The 24403-nt window shown below is 43.6% G+C and overlaps 2 protein-coding genes across 2 annotated transcripts; one reads left to right on the forward strand and one right to left on the reverse strand.

Moving 5' to 3' along the window:
- Positions 1-331: 331 nt before the first annotated feature.
- Positions 332-9950, forward strand: Tti2 (TELO2 interacting protein 2). Its single transcript, XM_042700583.1, has 8 exons — positions 332-404; positions 1078-1958; positions 2915-3101; positions 3978-4070; positions 6473-6660; positions 7197-7340; positions 7647-7809; positions 9652-9950. Exons 2-8 carry the CDS (start codon positions 1330-1332, stop codon positions 9754-9756), a joined length of 1509 nt encoding a protein of 502 aa, XP_042556517.1. The 5' UTR covers positions 332-404; positions 1078-1329; the 3' UTR covers positions 9757-9950.
- Mak16 (MAK16 homolog) lies at positions 9846-20690 on the reverse strand. The gene is made up of 10 exons (XM_042700589.1): positions 20607-20690; positions 16755-16804; positions 16554-16663; positions 16384-16448; positions 16051-16202; positions 13485-13539; positions 12301-12375; positions 11133-11249; positions 10839-10904; positions 9846-10470 (listed from the first exon to the last, which is right to left on the reverse strand). The coding sequence occupies exons 1-10, from the start codon at positions 20619-20621 to the stop codon at positions 10273-10275; spliced, it is 903 nt and encodes a 300-aa protein (XP_042556523.1). The 5' UTR covers positions 20622-20690; the 3' UTR covers positions 9846-10272.
- Between the last annotated feature and the right edge of the window lie 3713 nt (positions 20691-24403).

Raw genomic sequence — 24403 nt, forward strand, 5'->3', positions numbered from 1 at the left:
CTAGGTATGTGCGACTCATTTTAAAGACAGGGTGAGTAATACCGTCCAGACAGATGCAGTATTGAGCTATAATTTCACGTAGGATTTAGGTCGTACTCCGCATGTTTTGTGACTATTCGTTTCTTTCTCTCTAACAAATGAAAATAGAGACAAAGTCCGGGGGCGGATGCATCTCTATGCAAATTACTCTCCTTAGACCCACCTTTTTTTGCTCTTTCTCCTCTTTGCCCCCCTCCCCCCCCCCCCCCAGCCAGGCTCTTAATTGCTTTACGACTACAAGTCACGGAGCCGTGCGTTGCGGCAGTACCGGCGGAAGCTCGCTTGTGCTTTCCGGCAATCGTGTTAGGGTGACCCGGACGCCGCTTAAGATGGCTGGTGTGAGGGAAAACTTGCAGGCACCGTAGGTGTGTGTGTGTGTGTGTGTGTGTGTGTGTGTGTGTGTGTGTGTGTGTGTGTGTGTGTCTGTGTGTGTGTGTGTGTCTGTGTGTGTGTCTGTCTGTCTGTGTGTGTCTCTGTGTCTCCTGGGCTTGAACCCACGGCCTGGGCTCGCGTGTGTGTGTGTGTGTCTGTCTGTCTGTCTGTGTCTCTGTGTCTCCTGGGCTTGAACCCACGGCCTGGGCTCGCGTGTGTGTGTGTGTGTCTGTCTGTCTGTCTGTGTCTCTGTGTCTCCTGGGCTTGAACCCACGGCCTGGGCTCGCGTGTGTGTGTGTGTCTGTCTGTCTGTCTGTCTGTGTCTCTGTCTCTGTGTCTCCTGGGCTTGAACCCACGGCCTGGGCTCGCGTGTGTGTGTGTGTGTGTGTGTGTGTGTGTGTGTGTGTGTCTGTCTGTCTGTGTCTCTGTCTCTGTGTCTCCTGGGCTTGAACCCACGGCCTGGGCTCGCGTTCCACCACTTTAGCCACGGCTCCAGTTCCAGTTTTTGGTGCTTCCTTGGAGATGACGGTCTGATGGACTTTCCCGCTCGGGCTGGCTTCCAGCCGCATCCCGCGGATCGCCGTCTCCTGAGTGGCTGAGAACGTGGCGCGGCGCCCGCAGCAGCTCCGTCTCTCCGGTTAACTTTTCCTTTCTTTGCGTCTTCAGGAGGAGAAGGTTCTCCACTCTACCGTCGCATCTGACATCACCGTTTGTCCGACATCAGCGGCGTCATCCCGGCCCCACTCGACCCCCGCTGCGAGACGCCTCGCCGTCGTGTTACTTGGTTTGGGTTTTCCGCGTGGGGAGGATTGCAGCTTGTGAGAGATCTGTGCTTCCCTCTTCAGCGAGGCTCTGGTCCTCTTCCTCCTCGTCCTTCGGTGTGGGGGAGACCAGCCCTTTCTTGCTGCAGCGTGAGAAATGGAGCCCGACAGCGCCGAGGAGACCGCCGGGGAAGGAGATGGGTGTCTCGGCGACCTCGGGCAGGCCTTCTCTAAGATGGTGCACCGCCTTTCCGACCCGGAGCCACGGCGGGCCAGTGCACGAGGAGATGCTCTTAAGGACCTCGGGGCTCTTATAGATGCCACAGAATGGGACCGATTGTTTGAGAGGAGCGGCGAGTGGGTTCGCAAAATGCTGGAGATCCTGGCACAGGTGACCAAAGCGCTGGAGAAGTATGCAGCCCCATCCAAGGAGGAGGCAGGTGCACGTGGTGGTCACTCCGAAGTGGCTGGTAAAGCTGAAGAAGTTGGCTTACTGTACCTTAAACTGTTGGGGAAAGTTGAGGCCGCCAAGAAGTCTCCACTCTGTTCCACTTGGAAGGCAGATGTAAGTCACTTAGCGGGACCCATCTATATTTTTGCCATCTCTCACAGCTTGAAGCAATCATGGACCACTCCAAGATCTCAGGAGGTGGCCGGAAAGGTGCTCACTTCACTCCTTCAAGTTACTGAATGCAATTCAGTGGCAGGATTCCTATGTGGAGAAAATGAAGAGGAGAGAGGGAGATTTCCTGTGGTCATTGGACTTCTCAAGCCTGATTTGAATAAGTGAGTGCTGATCTTTTAGTTTCTTCATCAGAAAAATAGAGGTGATAAACTAGGCTATCACTGATATAACAAACTGGGCACTGGTGGCTCACGCCTGTAATCCTAGCTACGCAGGAGCCTGAGATCTGAGGATCATGGTTCAAAGCCAGCCAGGCAGGAAAGTCTCTAAGTCTCTTATCTCCAATAAACCACCAGAAAATCGGAAGTGGCACTGTGGCTCATAGGTGGTAGAGCGCTAGCCTTGAGCTGAAGAGCTGAGGGACAGTGCCCAGGCCCAGAATTCAGGCCCCACGACCAACAACAACAACAACAAAAAAAAACAAATTTGAGATTAGAATTAAGGTCTTCTCACTCAGATTCACTCCAGTGCTTCCAAACAAATGATAAATTCTGTCAGCTGACTTGAGAAAATGGGGACTCTGCCCCATCTATCGGCAGTTAGAATGAACACATGAAGAGGATTTAATCTTACATTTTTAAAATTTAAACTTAAGGAGAGAGAGAGAGAGAGAGAGAGAGTGTGTGTGTGTGTGTGTGTGTGTGTGTGTGTGTGTGTGTGTGTAGTGTATGTTATGTAAATTGTTTTAATTCAAATCACTAAATGTATTTTATAAAATTAACTTACCTGGGCTGGGAAGGTGGCTCAGTGGTAGAATGCTTGCCTTGCACGTATGAGGCCTTGGGTTCAATTCCTCAGCACCACATATGCAGAAAAAGCCGGAAGTGGCGCTGTAGCTCAAGTGGTAGAGCACTAGCCTTGAGCTGAAGAGCTGAGGGACAGTGCCCAGGCCCAGAGTTAAAGCCCCACGACCGGCAAAAAAAAAAAAAATTATCTGGAATGTACTATTTTTTCCCCAAAGAACAAGAAAATACTTTATTTAATCTAAACTAGTTACTTTTCTTTGCTAATTATCACCATGTCACTTTACCTGGTGTGTTTTCATGTGTCCTTTCAGGGAATCCTGGAAGAACAACCCTGCAGTCAAACATGTTTTTTCATGGACTCTGCAACAGATTACTCGGCCCTGGCTAAGCCAGCATCTGGAAAGGATACTTCCTCCATCTTTGCTCATTTCAGATGATTACCAAACTGAGAACAAGGTTCTGGGTGTGCAGTGCCTTCATCACATTGTACTTAACGTGGTAAGTACCTTGGGCTGTACTCACCTGTTATTCATCATGGTCTGTTTTTACTTACATGTATATATTTTTCTGAACTTGCTTCCTATTAACATAAAGTCATGGGCTGGAAATATGGCTAAATGGTAGAGTGCTTGCCTAGCATGCATGAAGCCCTGGGTTTGATTGCTCAGTACCACATAAACAGAGCTGGAAGTGGTGCTGTGGCTCAAGTGGTAGAGTTCTAGTATTGAGCAAAAAAGAAGTTCAAGGACAGTGCCCAAGCCCAGAGTTCAAGCCCCAGGACTGGCAAAACAACAACAATAACAAAAAAACCATAAAGTCATTAAATTCTCTTTTTCTCCTCTTTTGTCCTCTCTCAACTTGGTAGAAATTGTATTTCACCATAATATAACAAATAAAAGAGTAATTATAGAAGAAACAGGAAGATACCATTCACTATTAATAACCAGACATTCAGTGATTAACAAGTGACTCAAAAAGAAAAAAAAACAGAACCTGAAAGGAATCATATTCAAATATGCAATTTTTTGTAAGTTTTTATTTTTTTTTTTGTCAGCCATGGGGCTTGAACTCTGGCCTGGGTGCTCTCCCTCAGCTCTTCAGCTCAATGCAAGCACGCTACCTCTTGAACCACAGCACCACTTCTGGTTTTCTATTGGTTTATTGGAGATAAGAGTCTCAAGGACTTTGCTGCCCAGGCTGGCTTTGAACCGTGATCCTCAGGTCTCAGCCTCCTGAGTAGCTAGGATTACAGGCATGAGCCACCGGCACCGGGCTCGTGGATGAGGTTTTGAGTTAGATCCCCAGCACTAGGGGAAAAACACTTTATCAGCCTTGGGAAACTTTCCTTTTAATTGTATAATTGTCTGATTGTAGCCAGCTGCTGATTTGCTCCAGTACAACAGAGCCCAGGTCCTGTACCATGCCATTTTCAACCACCTGTACATGCCAGAGCACTGCCTCATTCAGGTAATTGCAAAGTTTATTCACAATACTCTGGGTTCTAGGTGAGAAGATAGCATTATGTAAGGTAGAAATAGTTGAGAGATATTTTCTTGTCTTGTAAAATGGAAGATGTGAACTAAAAGCTATTGCCAAGTTGAAAGTATTGCACCATCAAGCAGGGACCTACATTCCTGAGTCTCTGCAGAAAAGCCAGTTTTATCTTCATGTGGATCAACTACATGTCAGTTAGGATCAGTATAATGTCTAAAAATGTTGTACTTTTATTTAAACATTTTTGTCCTGCTTTATATCAGCACTTGCACTTTAAACACTGTGTATGTAGATATTTTAGTATCCGTTATTGGTTCATTCAACAAAGAATGTTCTGTTTGCATCATTGTGGTTATTGTGACTTATTCCAAGAATTAAGCGAATCAAACAGGCTTTGTAGCTTTAAGAAACACTGGAGGGATAGTTATTTCAATGTGACTCTGTACACATATATCCAAAACTGTGAACAACAGAACGGTAACAATAATGCAACGCACAGGCGTAGCCACCAATAAGCAGCTAACTACCCACCAGGTTTGGGTGGTGTTGAGGTGGTTTCGCTAGGTGATTTTTTGTGTGTGTGTGTAGGTTGTGGGGCTTAAACTCTGGGCCTAGGTGCTGTCCCTGAGCTCTTCAGCTCAAGGCTAGCGCTCTACCACTTGAGCCACAGCACCACTTTCTTGAGGTGGTTTAGAAGGCATTGGGAATGAAGTAATACTTGCTTATGGAAGATGTATTCATTCCTATTAGAGTTGCTTAGGAGGGAAAAGAACATTCTAAAGACAGAAGCAGTAAAATGAAGAAGAAGCAGAGGTGCTGGCATTAAACCAGCTCCTTGAAAATGCTAGGCTGGTGCTCTACCACCAAGCTAAACCCCCAATCTCTTTTAGCCTTCTCTGCTACCCTCTCACTACTACCTTTTTTCACTTTTTTACCCCTTTTTCCTTTTAAATAGTACTTTTGGTACTGGAAATATACCAATAAGTACAAAGTTTATGTCATTTATTTATTTATTTATTTTTTATTTATTTATTGGGTCTGGTCGTGGGGCCTGAACCTTGGGCCTGGGCACTGTCCCTCAGCTCTTCAGCTCAAGGCTAGCGCTCTACCTCTTGAGCCACAGCACCACTTCCGGCTTTTTTCTTTTTGCTTATGTGGTGCTGAGGAATCGAACCCAGGGCCTCAGGCATGCAAGGCAGGCACTCTACCACTGAGCCACCTTCCCAGCCCAAGTTTATGTCTTTTAATGTGGAGAAAAAAAATTTTTTTTGATGCTGGTACAGGGGTTTAAACTTGGTCTCATGCTATCACTTGGCTTTTTTGGTTAAAGCTGATTTTTAAGCCACACCTCCACATCTCGCTTTTGCTGCCTAATTGGAGGTGTGTGTGTGTGTGTGTGTGTGTGTGTGTGTGCTTGAACTTTGCCTGGCTGTCCCTGAGCTCTTCAGCTCAAGGTGAGCACTCTACCACTTGAGCCACAGTGCCATTTCTGGTTTTCTGGTGATTAATTGGAGATAAGAGTCTCATGGACTTTCCTGCCCGGGCTGGATTTATTTGAACGGTGATCCTTAGATCTCAGCCTCCTGAGTAGCTAGGATTACAGTCATGAGCCACCAGTACCTGGCTTCATGAGATCTTATACCAGAGCTTTGAAAAATGATCTTCAGATCTCAGCCTCCTAAATAGCTAGGACCACAGGTGTGAGTCACCAGCACATGGCTTAGAATTACATTCTTTGTAGGAATAGTTTCATTGAATTTGGTACATAAATGTCATATATCACCAACAATTTTGTGATAATAGACTTAGATTACTGAGAATCTAGGTTAAAGTCCAATCACTCTTATTCTAAAAGTTAGTATGTAAGTCTTGAAGAGGAAGTATTAAACTCGGGACTGTCAGATGGAGATGATATGAAGAGTTTGGCATGATGGGTCACACCTGTAATCACAGCCGCTTAAGAAGCAGAAATTGGGAATTTTTTCCAGCCTAGGAACAACTTAGCATAAATCCATGTAAATCAATAAGCTTGGCATGGTGGCTCACACTTGTCATCCCTTCTCTGGGTTGCACCAATAGTATTGGCTAGCCCAGGCAAAAACTTGAGACGCTGTCTCAAAAAATAACTACAGTAAGAAGAGCCTGGAGGCATGGCCTGAGTAGTTTAACACCTGCCTAGCAAGAGCAAGGCCCTTAGTTCAAACTCCAGTGGGGGAGGGGGGAGGGCGGGGAGTGAGCAGTTTGAAAGTTTTAAGTATCATGCACTTAATGTATTATTGGTGTTTTTTTACATCCCCACAGTCAATGAAGATCTTAAAAACTCAGGAGTGTCGTGAATGCAACTGGTGAACTATGGTTTTTTCCCTTTCCCCTAGGCTGTGCTTCTGTGTCTGTTGGATTTATTTCCTATTCTGGAGAAATCCCTGCACTGGAAGGGAGATGCTGTTCGACCCACCACACACTGTGATGAGGTACTGCAGTTGATCCTGACCCACATGGAGCCAGAGCACCGCCTTCTCTTACGCAGAACCTATGCCAGACATCTACCAGCTTTTGTCAAGAGGCAAGTACCTCAACTGCTTGTCAGGCCGTCTATCCTCAGTCCCTCTCTTGTGTGACAGTCCTTGGGCTTGAACTGAGGGACAGGGTATTGTCCCTGAGCTTTTTTGCTAAAGGTTGGCTCTATATGACTTGAGCTACAGCTCTACTTCTGGCTTTTTTTTTTTTTTTGTCAGTTGTGGGCAATCCCTAAACTTTTTCACTCAAGGCTAGTACTCTATCACTTTGAGCCACTTCCGGTTTTCTAGTGCTGAATTGGAGGTTGAGTCTCATGGCAACTTTCCTGCCTGGGCTAGCTTCAAACCAGTACCCTCAGATCTCAGCCTCCTGAATAGCAAGGATTACAGGTGTGAGCCATCAGCACCCAGCTTACTTCTACGTTTTTTTGTTGGTTAACAGTAAATAGTCTCATGTACTTTCCTACCCAGAGTGATCCTCAGAGCTCAGCTTCCTGAGTAACTAGAATTATAGGCATACGCCGCCGGCACCCAGCTCAGTCCAACTCTTTGGTCATCATTGCATTTTTTTTTCCATTTTCAGACTGGGGATCCTAACTGTCCGGCACATGAAGAGACTGGAGCGAGTCATTACTGGTTATCTGGAGGTTTATGATGGACCAGAAGAGGAGGCTAGGCTGAAGATACTGGAAACACTAAAGCTTCTTATGCAGTATACTTGGCCTAGGTATATAGCACCCAAACACACAGGTGTGCTAAAGGGATACACCTCAGTCAACTTCCTGTTTAGAATTTGCCCAGATATGTGTGTTCAGTACAAAGACTCAGGACACGTAATTTATTTCAATTTTTCATTTGCACACATGTATAGCATTTCAGTGCACAAATACTATTAGAAAGAACCTATATTACTGAGTCAGCAAAAGGCCTTCTTGTATGAACTCAGAGTTTAAAGATCACCAGCTAGGTAGTCTTACATCTTTTAATCTAATATGCCAATTTAGAATATGACCATTTTTCTTCCTGATTCCAGAATTTCCTGCAGACTTGTGATCCTATTGAAGGCTCTTTTGAAATTGGTGTGTGATGTAGCAAGGGATACAAACCTTACACCTGAACCTGTTAAGAAAGTCTTACTACAAGAGGCTACAGACTGCCTAATCCTTCTGGACCACTGCTCCCGAGGACAGGTAAAGGTAAGGCAGTCTGCAACTCAGTTCTGTGGATCTCTTTGTCCTTAGGTAATGCTTTTGATTATGGTTATAGTGTTTATGTGCCCAGTCAAGTGTGGGAGTGTTTTAGGTCCCCATCTAACTCTAGGTCCTCTAGTCTTGCAGAATTTGATCAACTAGTGGTTGAACCCAGGACCTGGCACATAGTGACATTGACATTAAATGTACAAATTGACATTGAACTATGCCCCAACCCCTCCTTTTCAGATCATTTAGAGTAAAAGGATTCAGATGTTAGGGATTAAGGATGGAAAAAAAGAATGGGTAAAAGCCTTACAAGCAAGTAAGATTTCTCTTACAGTCTTTTGAGCTTTAAAAAAAAAACAACACAAGCCATGTCTATGGGCATGCCCCCCCCCCCCTTCCCCAACCCCCACAGTCCTCAGGGGCTAGACAATGTCCCTGAGCTTCTTTTGCTCAAAGCTAGCACTCTACCACTTGAGCCACAGTGCCACTGCCAGCTTTTTCTGTTTACGTGGTACTGAGGAATTGAACCCAGGGCTTCATGCATGCAAGGCAAACACTCTACCACTAAGCCACATTTCCAGCCCTGTGGGCATGCTTGTATGTATTTAGTAATGTCTCATTTCTTGCCCCATTTAGAAATTTTTTGCAGAATGAAGGAAGCGTGACACAAAACTCAACTTCTAAAAATATTTAGTAATAGAATGCTTTTTTTTATTATTATTCGAACCATTTCATTTTAGCTCTTTAATCATGAGGAGTTATTGAGGCTCAGTTCTAATGCTATTTGCCATGGCTGGAAATAAGCAGCTTTTTCACAGGCCAGCAGGACCCTTGCAAGCTTCTGTTCTGACCAGTAAACTCATTCTTGCCTTTTGAGTATAATAATAAGAGTAAAGGGAAAAAAGAGTGGAGTGTCCATGGCTCACATCTATAATATTAGCTATGCAGGAGGCTGAGATCTGAAGACCACAGTTCCAAAGCCAGCCCTGGCACGGAAGTCCATGAAACTCTTACCTCCAATTAATCAACAAAAATTTGTAAGTGGTTCATTCCTAGAATCCTGGCTACTCAGGAGGCTGAGATCTCAGGATCTGGTCCAAAGCCAGCCTGGGCAGGAAAGTCTTTGAGATTTTTTTTCTTTGGGGTCCGGTTGTGGGGCCTGAACTCTGGGCCTGGGCGCTGTCCTTCAGCTCTTCAGTTCAAGGCTAGCGCTCTACCACTTGAGCCACAGCGCCACTTCCGGCTTTTTTTTTTTGCTTTTGTGGTGCTGAGGAATCGAACCCAGGGCCTCAGGCATGCAAGGCAAGCGCTCTACCACTGAGCCACCTTCCCAGCCCATCCTTGAGATTCTTATCTCTAATTACCAGAAAACTAGAAGTGGCACTGTGGCTCAAAGTGGTAGCATGGTAGTTTTGAGTGAAATAAGTTCAAACCCCATGGCTGACCCCTCTACCCACCCCCCAAAAAAGCCTGAAGTGGAGTTGTGGCTCAAGTGGTAGAGTACTGGTCTTGAGCAAAAAGGCTCATGGACAACCTGAGCCCAGTTTTTTCATACTACCCCACCACCCAAAAGAAAAAAGAAAAAGGGGCTGGGAAGGTGGCTCAGTGGTAGAGCGTTTGCCTTGCATGCTCAAGGCCCTGGGTTCGATTCCTCAGCACCACATAAGCAAAAAGAAAAAAAAAAAGCCGGAAGTGGCGCTGTGGCTCAAGTGGTAGAGCACTAGCCTTGAGCTGAAGAGCTGAGGGACAGCGCCCAGGCCCAGAGTTCAGCCCCACAACCAGACCCAAAAAAAAAAAACAAAAAAACCAAAAAAACTTTTGCTTTATTTAATGTTTCAGGATCTTCTAGCCAGAGTTGTCTTAACCTGCACAGACAGCACAGTGGTGAACTGTATTAGAAAAGTGCAGCAGAATCCTGTGGATGCTTCTGTCCTTGGAATTTAAGATTACTTCCCAAGAAGAAAGGATTGTATGAATGGAGTTAGAGCAAAAGGTATTTTTATACTAAACGCTGGAAGTTTGAGTTTCGTTTTCCTTTATTCTTTTCCTTTTACCCTCATGGAAGTAGGGAAAGAAAACAAAATAAAAACTGGGAAGTTGCCATTTCTAAATACAGTAGGAAGAGGAGAATAGAAAAAGATTATCAAGGAATTTGCTTCTCAAAGTCTAGAAATATTTGCACCCACAACTTCATTTCAGCTTCAGGAACAGATCTGTTAAGCTTCTTGGCTTCAAGCTTTTACTAAAAACATATTAAAATATATATATATATATATTTTTTACAACTTAAGGCTTTCTCTATTCACTCCAGACTTCTTGCTCCTCTAAAGTGACATAAAATTAAAACACAAATACTGTGTGAACTACAACTCAAAGAGCAAAAACTGGAGGGGGAGATATGCTTTAGAAGAAGTTTTAAAGAAGTTCATAATGTTCGTTCCTGATTGTAACGGAAGGCAATCACGTGGCTTTGGCCTTAGCCATGGGCTCTGTCTCCTGTTCATACTCTATTTCCACATAGGCTCGTTTTCTCTGCAATGGTCCTTTCAAGGGCGCTTTGCCTTTGTGTTTCACACTGATGACCTTTTCTTCCTCCTCTTCACTGGAGGATTCATCATCCTTGTCTTCATCACCACTGGTGTCCAGTTTATCCATATCCTAGTAAGTAGAGAGAAAAAGTCAAATAGGGAAGGGCTACATTTTTCCAAACCCCCTTTACTGTTCTCTCAAGAACAGAGCAAATTAGAGAATTCATTTTCATGTGTGTACGTTTAGAACTACCCCCCCCCCTTGTCTGTTTCAGGCCAAAGGACAATTCTTTTGAAATTTTTTCTTTTTTTTTTTTGCTTCTTAGCTCGAGGCTAGCACTCTACACTTGAGCCACAGCACCACTTCCAGCTTTTTCTGTTTACATAGTACTGAGGGACTGAACCTAGGGCTTCATGCATTCTAGACAAGCACTCTACCAGGAAGCCACATTCCCAGCCCCCAGAACAATTCTCTTTTTTTTTTTATCCACAGCTCACCTCAAAATCACTTAGGTCACTCTCATCTACCTCATCATCTTCTACAAATTCCCTTTTTCCCATATCCTAAAATAAAAGACATAAAAGTCAGTTTTCACATTAAAGCAATTAAAATTTACTCATTTCTGAATTTAATATGAACATTAGATAACTCATGCCCGGTTTAAATCATTAAGAGGTACATCTCCAAGAAGAGTAAATTGTTTTATACTTCTGGCTCGGATGCTAGAGAGATTTATATATGTATTATAAATAAACATCTAATTCTGAAGATTACTAATTGACAAAACTTACTTCTTCCTCCTCTTCCTCATCATCTTTCTCCTCAACATCTGAAGAGTCACTCTCTGCCTCCTGCTGTTCCAGAGCCTTGTCGAAGGCATGAATAGGGAAGTTGTAGATGTCGCCATACTAGAAAACAAACAGATTGCCTTGAACTACATATGGCTATTATACTTGAAGTTCTACTGTCCTGCAAGCATGCATATTCTTTTATCCTGAGGGAGTAAATGAGGATATTTAACTTTGATGAGAAGGTTAATTTCTGTTGTTTTTAAATCCCGAGCCAGCAGTATAGCCCAGTTTTTTTGTTGCTTCTTTGTGCTGAAAGCTAGCACTCTACCACTTGAGCCACAGCGCCACTCCAGTTTTTGAGTGGTGTATTGGAGGTTAAGAGTCTCACGGGGACTTTTCTGCCTAGGCTGGCTTTGAACCCTGACTCTCAGATCTCTCAGCCTCCTGAGAAGTTAGGATTACAGGCATGAACTACCAGTGCCCAAATATAGCCCAGTTTTGACATTTAAATAATCAATGGTTGACGTCAAATAGGCAGTAACTTCCATGAAGGATGAAAGCAGGTCACTTAAACTTAGTAGTTTATGAGACCCTTGCAATGGGAAAAATATAATCTTGCTGAAAGGGGAAACAAAAAAAAAATTCATTTTCTTGTCTCTAAATGTTAACCTTAAAAAAGATGTTTAAACTCACGTAAAACTCAGCTTAAAATATGACTGTTTTATTTATTTATTTAGTCAGTCGTGGGGCCTGAACTCTGGGCCTGGGCACTGTCCCTCAGTTCTTCAGCTCAAGGCTAGCACTCTACCACCTGAGCCACAGCGCCACTTCTGGCTTTTTCTTCTTATGTGGTGCTGAGGAATCGAACCCAGGGCCTAATGCATCCAAGGCAAGCACTCTACCACTGGACCACCCTCCCAGCCCTTGACTATGTTTTAGACTCTAGTATCTGGAAGAGTGTGAGAATGGGAATTGGAAATACAAAGTCTTTGGCAGTGGATTATCAAGGGCTAGTGAAGCATTCTATGTGCTTACATAAATTAACAAAAAGGAGGAAGGATAAAAATTTAAATTTCAAGGACAAATCAGAGTAGGCCATCTTTCTAGCACTTTATTTGGTAGAATGATATTACCACTTACAATGTATGCCCCAAAGATGTTTCCTTACCGTATCTTGTTTCAGTCTCTCTAGCAATTCCTTCTCAATGGCATTGTCCAGCTGAGCAGCAATTAATGCTTTTTCCTATAAGAGAAAGAACACTAATTTACTTCATTAGTACTCATTTTTTTTCAGACTGCAGAATTAGAAATTGTTTATTTTCTGTGCCTGTCTTGGGGCTTGAACTCAGAGCCTGTACTAGCCCTGGGTTTTTGGGCGTTTTTTTTGGGTCCGGTTGTGGGGCCTGAACTCTGGGCCTGGGCGCTGTCCCTCAGCTCTTCAACTAAGGCTAGCACTCTACCACTTGAGCCACAGCACCACTTCCGGCTTTTTTCTTTTTGCTTATGAGGTGCTGAGGAATTGAACCCAGAGCCTCATTCATGCAAGGCAAGCGCTCTACCACTGAGCCACCTTCCCAGCCCCGGCCCTGAGTTTTTATGATCAAGGCTCTACCACTTAAACAACAGCTTCACCTACCAGCTTTTTTTGGTGGTGAATTGTAGTCTCATGGACTTCCCTACCTTGGCTAGCTTCAAACTGTGATCCTCAGATGTCAGCTTCCTGAGTAGCTAGGATCACAGGCATGAGCCACCCAGCTTTTTTGTTATTTTTAAGGAGTTGTACAAAGAGTTTACAATTTTCTAAGTCAGGTTATGAGTACAATGCTTCTTTACCAATGTTACCCCTTCCTTTGAGACAAAGAAAGATCTCATAATTTTAGAAATAGCATTCTAAGTTTCTAACAGACTTTAGTGATATACTAAACATATAGTTCTGCATACGTTTAAAATATAAAGTAAGCCAACTTGTAAAAGCCACTAAAATGAAAGAGACATCAACCATCTATATTTTCTAAAATTACATTATATTCGATGTGGCAGAAAAATAAGCTCATAAACCCTTTTGTGCAACTACTTCTAAGGTATCATAAAAAAGTAATATAAGAAATTTCTTCCTGTAACGTATTTAAAAAAATCTGTGATCCACCCAGTCTAAAATTTTGCATCAATTTTATAAGAATAGTTGTAGAAAAGTTTTGATGTATTCCCCAGAGAAGCTGTGTTTTTGAAAGTAGTAGCTTCACTTATTATCACAGACTCATGAAGGTTATTGACTTCCTCACGCACCCTACCTACACACAACCCTTTCCCTATGAAAACATACAAGCTATGAAAATATCAGATCTAAGTTACCTCTCTTCTTTTTTCCCTTCGTTCCACCTTCTTACTCAAAGGAACAAGTTTTTTCCTAGAGAAATAGAATACCTTATTAAAAATTCAAGTTCATATCCAATGTGCTCTTTTTTTTTAGCAAACAGTATTGGAATTCAGTACAGAAAGAAATACTTCCTGAAAGTAGTAGGAAAAATACTGATAGAAGCTGAGCATCAGTGATTCATGTCTATAATCGTAGCTACTCAGGAGGATGGTAGTTCAAAGCCAGCCTGCGCAGGAAAGTCAGTGAGATTCTTATCTCCAATTAACCAACAGAAAACCAGAAGTGGTGCTGTGGCTCTCTCCAATTAACCAACAGAAAACCAGAAGTAGTGCTGTGGCTCAAATGGTAGAGTGCTCACCTTGAGCTGAAGAGTTCAGGGGTGGCGCCCTGGCCCAGTGTTCAAGCCCCACAACTGACACACTAATTGAGAAGTCATTTTCAAGTATTTTGCAACACAGGAGCTTTTTATATACCTCCAGCTATTGAAATACCTTATCCAATATGCAAAGGATTACTGGGAAAGGCAGTCACAACTTAACTGAAGGAAACGCCAGAGTAAATTATAAAGAGTAGTATGTCCAACTCTTTCAACAGGCAAAGAAGATGTAAAAGCTAAGAAAATTGATTTTCATGGTCTTGGAGAATTTGATCACTGGTTCTTTTGAATTAATTCTGAGAATCCTTTTCTGGGACCACCTCAAGATGAATGGGAGACATAGCATTCCTGGTATGATGTAAAGCTTAGGTTTTATTATAATACTTCAAAACAAATGTAATAGACTACCATGGAACAGAACTGTGAGCCTTCATCACTTTAGTATAAGAATTTTTTTTCTCAGCTGCAACCTAGACTCCCACAGACTGAAGTGTGCTGCAGAGAATGTCTATTTAGAAAATGGTTGTTTGGATTTTTTTTTTAAGCAAATTTTTGGACTTAGTGCCATTTTGTGGCTTATGCCTATAATCCTAGCTACTTAGGAGGCTGAGATCTGAGGATCACAATTCAAAGCCAGTCTATGAGATTCTTATCACCAATTAACCACCAAATAAACAGAAGTAGAGCTATGGCTCAAAGTGGTAGAGTGCGAGCCTTTTTTTTTTTTTGGGGGGGGGGGGGGGTGGTCCGGTCGTGGGGCCTGAACTCTGGGCCTGGGTACTGTCCCTCAGCTCTTCAGCTCAAGGCTAGCGCTCTACCACTTGAGCCACAGCACCACTTCTGGCTTTTTTCTTTTTGCTTATGTGGTGCTGAGGAATCAAACCCAGGGCTTCAGGCATGCAAGGCAAGCGCTCTACCACTGAGCTACCTTCCCAGCCCGAGTGCTAGCCTTGAATGAAAAAGCTCAAGGACAGTGCCCATGCACTTGAGTTGCTTCTTCAAGCCCCATGATGGACAAGAAAAAAAAAGTCTCAGGGATGTTCCTGCTTGGGCTGGCTTTGAACTGTGATCCTCAGTTCTCAGCCTTTCTGAGCAGCATGGGATTACAGGTATGAGCCACTAGTGCCTGGCTGTTTCATAGAAAATTATTAAACTAGAAAAAGAAAATACAATATTGAAAATTTAAAAGTATGCCCAATTTCCAGTTTTATTCTTCTTGATTGATTTGGCAGAGATCATTCTCCCTTTTGAAAAAACAAAACTCATAAACTTATAGATAACACATTATATTCTATGTATATATACACCTCCCATTGTAACTTAAAACTTTACTAGGAACTTTTCACTTCTACTTTGTATTACAGTTTTAGATACAAAATTGAGTTGCCAAGTTAATTACATAGTAGCTTTGTAGATTAAATTTCTTGCCTAGCAACAATTTGCTGGTCCTGGATCTAATTAGGACCAAAAAAAAAAAAAGCATAAAGACCTAACACTCTTAAAGCTATTTTACGATGAATCTTGATCAGTGATACCCCTTCCATCATTCTTGTTTGCTTCCTCACTTTGCTCAAAATGGCACTTTATACTTGAGCCACACGTCCATTTCTCATACTTTTAAAAATAGTGTTCAATAACTCGAGTAAACTTCTTAATAGTTGATGATTATATTCTTTTTACATTATTTCCAAATTACTAGTCAAGATTCCCTCAGGCAATTATAAAGAAAATTTTGTGTTGTTTTTTTTTTGGTCCGGTCGTGGGGCCTGAACTCTGGGCCTGGGCGCTGTCCCTCAGCTCTTCAGCTCAAGGCTAGCGCTCTACCACTTGAGCCACAGCGCCACTTCCGTTTTTTTTTCTTTTTTGCTTATGTGGTGCTGAGGAATCGAACCCCGTGCCTCGTGAATACAAGGCAAGCGCTCTACCACTGAGCCCCCTTCCCAGCCCTTATAAAGAAAATTTTATGAGTGAGATTTTCTGATGAAGAGAGAGGATTTATATTCTACTGTTCTAGACACGCTGTAAAATCAAAGGGTACACCTTTAAAGTTTCTTCTCCACATAAAGTAAGACATTTCAAAGTTGAATTTGTCAGAATTTACGACCTCAGCTTCAAAACATGGTCCAAGGAAAGAAAGATTTTAAAATAAATGATCCAATACTTACTGTCGCTTTAGTGTAAGCTTTCTAATGCGTATTAGGTACTGAGTTATCTTGGTAAATCTCTGCTTACATTTGTGTCGAATGAAACGAGGCCAGTAAATTAGATTTTCATCTATTTGTTCCAGTGCTTTCTCATAGTTTTTACTAAGCCGGACCTACGAAACATAACAAACAAAATGAAAACTAAAGGAGTAGAGCAAATGAGTAAGTTCATTATCAATAACTATGGGGTCATTGTCAATAACTAAAAGTTTAGAGATGATCAAGGGAGAAGGGAAATGCATGCCTTTTTTGCTCTTTATCTATGTTCATTAAAGTTTTGTCATTAAGTCTTACCCGTTCCCAGAGACGCCTAGGAAAAGCTGCTCGTTCTATAACTTTCATATACAAATAGCACTGTCCTAAAGGATAAAGTAAAATACATTTAAAATTATTTAGACAGACTGAAGAACATCCTTGTTAAAGCTGTTGAATAGTTCTCATGGAAGTTAAACTGGGGGAGTTACCTTTCTCTTCTTTGATGGTAGCATACTGACTATTTGCCAGGGGACAGGATGACCGATTACACAGTCCAGTCAGGCTATATTCATTTCTGCAAAAGCCTTGAGTCTTGGTTCTTAAATGAGGGAAAGGAAACAAATATTATATGGTGATTGCCAGGAAGGCAATTAGAAGAATTTTAGTCCAGATTACAAATCTAGGCTCACCTTATTTTGAAGGAACAAAACTGCTTGTTTCCTAGTGTATCCCAGATAACCTGTGACACAAAATATAATTAAGAAGAAATTGTGGCCTAAAAGATACCTTATTGATTAAAAAAGACAACATCACAAGGGCTGGGGTAAAATGCTTTCTTAGCATGAGGGAGAGCCTTGGGTTCAATTTTATACTTCTAATATCCTCCCCACACCCCAAAACCAACCAAACCGAACAAAAAAACCAACCAAACAAAATCTCACAACAAAAAGCATGCTGTGGAAAGGAATCCTTTGTTTTTGTTTTGTTTTGAAGGTCTAATTTACTTTCCTTAGGAATCTTTCTCTCTCTTTTTTTTGGGGGTCCGGTCGTGGGGCCTGAACTCTGGGCCTGGGCGCTATCCCTCAGCTCTTCAGCTCAAGGCTAGCGCTCTACCACTTGAGCCATAGCACCACTTCCGGCTTTTTTTTTCCTGCTTATGTGGTGCTGAGGAATCGAACCCAGGGCCTCATGCATGCAAGGCAAGCATTCTTACCACTGAGCCACCTTCTCAGCCCCTCCTTAGGAATCTTTAAGGAAAAAAAAAGTCAAGACCTGGTATTATATTAAGCAGGTGTCAGATTCTTATAAAAAACCAAGTAGGGCTGGGGGTGTGGCTTAGTGGTAGAGTGCTTGCCTAGTATACATGAAACCTTGGGTTTGATTCTTTAGTGCCACATAAACAGAAAAAGCAAGAAATGGCACTGTGGCTCAAGTGGTAGAGCACTAGCCTTGAGTGCAAAGGCTCAGGGATAATGCCCAGGCTCTGAGTTCAAGCACCTTCCCCCCCACCAAAAAAAAAAAAAAAACTGCCACTCTATCACTTCAGCCATGCCTCCAGCTCAGCTTTTTGCTGGTTAAGTGGAGATGGAGACTCACTAATGTTTCTGTTCAGACTAGCTTTGAACAATGATCCTCCAGGTCTCAGCTTCCTTAGTAGCTAGGATTACAGGTTGGAACCACTGGCAGCTCATGAGTATATACAGTAACCTCATAAGTACATACGGTAATGAGTACATTCTTTTTGTTCCCTCTTGTTTTCTTCCAGTTTTTTCCTATGACCCTCCCCCTCCCCCTCATGGGTATATCTTCAATAAAAAGTTCATATTAAATACACTCTGTCACTTTCTTAGTTATATAATCTGTTTATTATCATTGTCAAATGCTGCACAGAAAACAGGCACTGGTGGCTCACACCTGTAATCCTAGCTACTATCTCTAACCACCAAAAAGACAGAAGTGGATCTGTGACTCAAGAGGTAGAATATTAGCCTTGGGCATGAGACAGGGCACAGCAGAGTTCAAGACTCAGGAGAGGAACATACACATACACACAAGCTACACAGTACTAGATTTTTATATGTATAGCTGATATATCAGTTATACACACACACACACATATTGTTTATGTGGTACTGAAGAATTGAGCCCAGGGGTTCATGCATGCTAGGCAAGCACTCTATCACAGAGTCAAATTCCCAGCACCCCTCCCCCATTTTTTAAAAATTGGTTGTGGGGCTTGAACTCAGGGCCTGAGTGCTGTCTCTGAGGATTTTTGTGTTTAAGGCTACCTACCACTTTTTTGGTGGTTAATTGAAGACAAGTCTTATAGAATTTCCTGCCCAAACTATCCAACCTCAATCTTCAAATCTCAGAATTGGAATAGCTAGGATAACAGGTCTGAGCCACTGGTGCCCAGCCTGCCTCTGCTCTTGAATCCTGGAATCATAAGTGCACATCACAACACTTGGATACTGATGTGTTATTTGTTACATACATAAATTTATATAAAGGCATTGACATGTCCATGTCCTCATACACTGTAGTCACTTAAGAAATCATAGTGGGCTGGAAATGTGGCTTAGTGGTAGATTGCTTGCCTAGCATGCATGAAGCCCTGGGTTCAATCCTCAACACCACATAAACAGAAAAGGCTGGAAGTGGCGCTGTGGTTCAAGTGGCAGAGTGCTAGCTTTGAGCAAAAGAAGCTCATGGACAGTGCCTAGGCCCTGAGTTCAAGCCCCAGGACTATTAAAGTGTTTTATCTAGTTAGGGCTGTAAAGTCTATAAACAATGTATTGCAAAGTACCAATGAGTCTAGGAGCCTCGAAGGAATGTAAGAGCTTAAGCCTTTGAGGTACTGGGAAAAAACTTTAAAGCAGTTAAATCATCATAAAAGGCCAAACAGAACACATTTTGAGATGTTTATCAGTGTAGGGATAGGAAACAGGTATGAGAAAATGAAGCTGGAATGTAGGGAAATGATTCAGGCTTGGGGCTTTGACTTTCAGTGTCACTTCCCGGTCAGACTTCTATTCCTGAGTACCAGAATCCTCTATGCACCTAGCTGCTCACTTGGAGGCCTAACAGCTAACATATCTACATGGAACTCTGCATTGCACATTTCTAAGAATACAGCTTAAAAATGAAAAACACAGGGCCCAGTGGCTCATACCTGAGATTTGAAGTCAGCAGGGGCAGGAAAGTCCTTAAGAGTTTTTCTTTTTTGGGGGGTGGGGGGGTGGGGGGTGGTCATGGGACTTGAACTCAGGGCCCAGGCACTGTCCCTGAGCTCTCTTTGCTCAAAGATATGCTCTACCACTCTGAGCCATAGCACCACTCCCAGTTATCTGGTGGGTTAACTGGACTCATAAGAGTTTCATGGGATGTTCCTGCCCCAGCTGGCTTTGAACCACAATCTTCAGAGCTCAGCCTCCTGGGTAGTTAGGATTACATGCATAAGCCATCAGTGCCCAGCCCTGATTCTTTATCTCTAGTAAACTACCAGAAAGCCAGAGGCATGGCTCAAACATTGGTAGACTTAAAAGGCTCAGGAATAGCACAAGCCCAATCACCATCCACCCCCAAACTCCAAGAACATAGCTTTCCTTTGATACTGTTTTCCATCTCAATAAATGAAACTGCTATTGAACTGCAATGATCTGTCAGTTGCTATCCTCTTAAAAACACTTCCTACAGGATTTGACATTTTGCCCTGGCAAGCATATCCAACTTCATTACCCTTATTTTATCTCATATTCTTGATTTCTGTTATGTCACTTAGTGCCCCTTATATTATGCTTCCCTCTCATCTCCAGATCTTCATGCCCTCTTCCTCAGTGGCTGACTCATTTTCAACCTAGGTCTCAGCTCAAACACGTATTCCTAGAAGCCTGTGACCAGCGCTATCTTAAGGGGTCTGTTCTAACCACTCTACCTCATTACTGCCGATCTTTCTTTCATACTTTTCCACAGTGCAGTTGTTTTATTTGTCCGCCTGTTTACAGATTTTCTAATCAGAATGCTCTGGATAGCCGAGACCCGTCTGGTTTGTTAACGAGATAGTAATTATCACAAACCCAGGCACACTTACGTAGTAAGTACTTATAAACTTTTAACATCAATGAACTGTTGATTGCTTCTGAAATTACGACTGAGATAGACAGTGGGGGGAAGTTAAAGGGAAACCTAACACAGGAAAAGTCGGCTGAAAAGTAATACGGATATGGGTAAGGATCCTTAAAATACGAAGTCTACATTTCGCCGCATCCCTCCCACCTTCCCAAGATCCGAGGGTCCATCCAACTGACAGCCTGGCGCAAAGTCCTTCACTGCTAGGCACCAAGCACGAAGGAAGTGGGCCCGGGGTGGCGGTGGCCGAGCCTGGGCCTCTCCACCCCACCCAGGGCCGGCAGCGGGCGGGTCCGGCAGACACACGTGCGAACGCGCCTGGAAGGCCAGGCTCTGAGAGCCTCGCGTCCCGGACGGCCCGTGAGAACAAACGCGAAACCCGGGGTGTCGGGACGTCGGCGGGGGGCACTCACATCATCGGACTGCATGGCGTCGGCGGCTCAGCACGCAGCGGGCGGCCTGCTCTGAAAGCCGGCCCGCTCTTCCCCGGGAACCACTTCCGGGGAGTCACTTCCGGAGAGCCCGGCTTCAATATCGCGGGAACCGCAGAGGCTCTCGGAAGTACGTCACTGGCGGACAAGCTTCCGGCGACGCCCCCAGCGTACCGCGCACCTCTGCGGACCTGTTCGCGTCCCTCGGCTGCCCGTCGGCGAGCGCGCTGGCGCGCGACCCCGGCCATGGGAACCTTGGGGTCGCTGGCCTCGGGCCCGGGCGGCGAAGCCGGCGGCGCGGCGCCGCCAGTGGCCGTCGCTCCGTTCTGCCCGCTGTGCGGCCCGGGGCCTCCCCTTCGCAGGACAGGGAAGGTGGGGAGGGCGGCACTGCCCTGCGGCCGGGTCGGGCGGGAGTTCTTGGCGCTCCTTGATCAAGTGTGCAGTTCAAACTCACGAAGTCAGAAGTGGACCTCTTCTGTCTTGCAAAACTAAGTTTTGTGAGACCTGGGCCCCGTCGCCAAGAAATTCAAGACCTGTGCTGACCTGGGTCTGTCTCCAAGAAATTGGTGCATCCCATAACGTTACCTGAACAAATCCGTTAGCAATTCTTTGTGGCTTTTTATTTCCCCAAAGGAAAATGAAAACCATTGCCAGTTCAAATGTTACCAAGAGACAGGTCTTTTTAGCATAAAAGGAGTTAATAGAATGTTCTTGCCCCAGCTGGCTTTGCACTGCAGTCCTCAGATCTCAGCCTTCTAAGTATGTAGGATTACAGGTGTGAGCCACCAGCACCTGGCACTCAGGATACTTTTTTTTTTTTTTTTTTTTTTGGCCAGTCCTGGGGTTTGAACTCAGGGCCTGGGCACTGTCTCTGTGCTTCTTTTGCTCAAAGCTAGCACTCTACCAGGTGAGCCACAGCACCACTCCGGCTTTTTCTGTGTATGTGGTACTGATTGAGGAATCGAACCCAGGGCTTCATGCATATCAGGCAAGCACTCTACCACTAAGTCACATCCTCAGCCTCATTATACTTTTTTTTTGTTGCCTTTACATATAGTGGGAAAAATAGTACATGCTTAAATATATATGACAGTACTATTAATAGTAATAATACAATAGTGGTGTTGGCAATTATATACATATCACCTAACAGAACCTATAAAACTTAGAAATAGCCTTAATTTTTTTTTTACATCTTAATGATCCAGATACATATTCTACAGTAATTTTCACATATCTACAGGAAGATGTGTATAGGAACCTAAAGTAGAATTACTTATACAAAAATAAGGAACCTAAAAGTTTAATAGAAAAAATGGATGTCCATTGCATAATGAGCATACAATAGAAAGCTTTATCCAAGTAAAAAGGAATTAAAGAGCGATTGTGTTAACATGGACAAATGTCAAAACTGATGGTGAGAAAAGAATTATACATGGACATCTTTATTATTGATATATAACAAATTAGTCCACAAATTTGGTAGCTTAGAACAACATTTATTATTAAATTCTGGGCCCTGCTTGTGTGTCCTTTGCTTAGGTCTTTTCAGTGTTGTTCTTAACATGTTGACAGCATTGTATTTTCATCTGTAGTAGTAGCTAGAGAAACATCTGCTCCTGACTCATTTGGAATTCGGAGAATTATTTGCTAAAGACTCGGGGTTTGTGTGCTATTGCCTGAGGCTGCCTCCAGTTTCTAGAAGTTGCCTGAAGTTTTTTGCCCCATTGAAATTCTCAACATGGCTACTTAATTCAGCCAGCCATCAATGAAAATCTCCCATTCCATTTGGTTAAGATAGTCTTATATTGTTGTGGCTATTGGGATCATTTTCTATTAATGTCATAATCTACAGGTTTAATCAAGTCAGTATCCCACCCTCATTCAGGGAAAGGGCTTAGTGGCATGAGCTTCAAAAAGTGGTGATCGTGGGGGTTATTCCAGGACTCCCTAGTACATCAGTCAGTCTGCAACTGAAACATGTTTTGGGACTCATATTTTCAATTGACCATGAAAAAGCCAGACATGGAACTGTGGCTCACATGGTAGAGCACTAACCTTGAGCAAAAAAGCTCAGGGGTAGAGCCAGGCACCGGTAGCTCACGCCTGTAATCCTAGCTACTCAGGAGGCTGAGATCTGAGGATTGCGGTTCAAAGCCAGGTCAGGCAGGAAAAAGTCCGTGAGACTCTTATCTCCGATAAACTACCAGAAACCAGAACTGGTGCTGTGGCTCCAGTGGTAGCGTGCTTGCCTTGAGCTGAAGAGTACAGGGACAGCACCCAAGCCCAGAGTTCAAGCCCCAGGACTGAACACCCCTCCCCCCCAAAAAAAAACAACTCAGGGGCAGTGTCCAGTCCCTGAATTCAACCCCCAGGACTGGAGCAGAAATGAAGCCTGGTACTGATGGTTCATACCTGTAATCCTAGTTACTGAGGAGGCCATGAAGACAGCCAGGGCAAGAAAGTCTGTAAGACTCTTATATCCAATTAACTACCTAAAAACCAAAAGTGAAATCGTGGATCAAAATGATAGATCACTAGCCTTGAGGAAAAAAAAAAAAGCTCAAGGACTGTGCCCAGATCCTAAATTTTAGCCCTACAAATGCTGAAAAGAAAATTTGAAGAAAATGAAAATTTTGTGTGTGTGTGTGTGTGTGTGGACGGGTACACACGCCCTGGAGTTTGAACTCAGTTTGGGCCATGTCCTTGAGCTTTTTGCTCTAGCACCATTTTGGATTGTCCTTTGATGATTGGAGATGTCTTGTTTCCTGGACTTTTCTGTCTGGAGTTCTCTTTGAACTGTGATATTCATACTTTGGCCTCTTGAGTAGGGTTTTAGATGTGAGCCACTGGCATCTGGCTTGATTTTGTCTTTTTAATTAAGTCTTAAGCTTTTGGGGATTTCCTTACTCCCAAATTCTTGTGCAATTCGTGCTATATTGTAAGTTTCCAATAGATTAGTTGTTAGCTTTTATAGAAAATACATAAACAGGAACTGCGAAGGTGGCTCAGTGGTAGAGTGCTTGCATTGCATGCATGAGGCCCAGGGTTCGATTCCTCAGCACCACATAAGCAAAAAGAAAAAAGCCGGAAGTGGCGCTGTGGCTCAAGTGGTAGAGCACTAGCCTTGAGCTGAAGAGCTGAGGGACAGCGCCCAGGCCCAGAGTTCAGGCCCCACGACTGGACCCCCCTCCCCGCCAAAAAAACCCCCAGAAAATCCTGAACTGCTATAGTTTGGCTCTTAAGTATTTCCCAAAGGCCTATGTATTAAAGGCTTACTCCTCAGGATGGTGCTACTAGGAAGTAGTAGAGCTGGGGTTTGGATTCAGGGCCTGTGCACTGTCTCTGAAATTCTCTTGCTCAAGATTAGTACTCCACCACTTGAGCCACAGTTCCTCTTACAGCTTTCTTGGGTAGTATATTGGAGGTAAGAGTCTCATAGACTTTCCAGCCTGGACTGGCTTTGAACTGTTCTCTGACCTCACTCTTCTAAGTAGTTAGGATTACAGGGATGAACCACCAGTATCCTCCTGCTTGGTGGAGCTTTTAAGAGCTAGAGGCCAGTGGGAAGTTCTTAAGACACTGGAGCTGTGCCTTCAAAGAGGAAAGCAGGATTTTAGCCTCTTCTCTCCCTTTTGCTTCCCATCCAGATTTAGATACTACTGCAAGCTTGATGTGTCACTGCAGGCCCAAAGCAACAGATTCAATCCACCATGGACTGAAACCTCTGAAACTGTAAGTCAAAATGAACTTGTTTGCTTTGTAAGTTGATCAACTCA

Source organism: Dipodomys spectabilis, unplaced genomic scaffold (genome assembly GCF_019054845.1).
Source record: "Dipodomys spectabilis isolate Male_0828 unplaced genomic scaffold, ASM1905484v1 ptg000009l, whole genome shotgun sequence".
In the NCBI taxonomy this organism is placed as follows: domain Eukaryota; kingdom Metazoa; phylum Chordata; class Mammalia; order Rodentia; family Heteromyidae; genus Dipodomys; species Dipodomys spectabilis.

Excerpts from the sequence above, each read along its gene's own strand:
- Tti2 (XM_042700583.1), top strand. The coding sequence starts at position 1,330 with ATGGAGCCCGACAGCGCCGAGGAGACCGCCGGGGAAGGAGATGGGTGT. Across the intron at positions 6,661-7,196 it reads CTACCAGCTTTTGTCAAGAG|ACTGGGGATCCTAACTGTCC; the intron begins GCAAGTACCTCA and ends TTCCATTTTCAG. Across the intron at positions 7,341-7,646 it reads ATGCAGTATACTTGGCCTAG|AATTTCCTGCAGACTTGTGA; the intron begins GTATATAGCACC and ends TCCTGATTCCAG.
- Mak16 (XM_042700589.1), bottom strand. Across the intron at positions 16,203-16,383 it reads CTAGGCGTCTCTGGGAACGG|GTCCGGCTTAGTAAAAACTA; the intron begins GTAAGACTTAAT and ends TATGTTTCGTAG. Across the intron at positions 10,471-10,838 it reads GTGACCTAAGTGATTTTGAG|GATATGGATAAACTGGACAC; the intron begins GTGAGCTGTGGA and ends TCTACTTACTAG.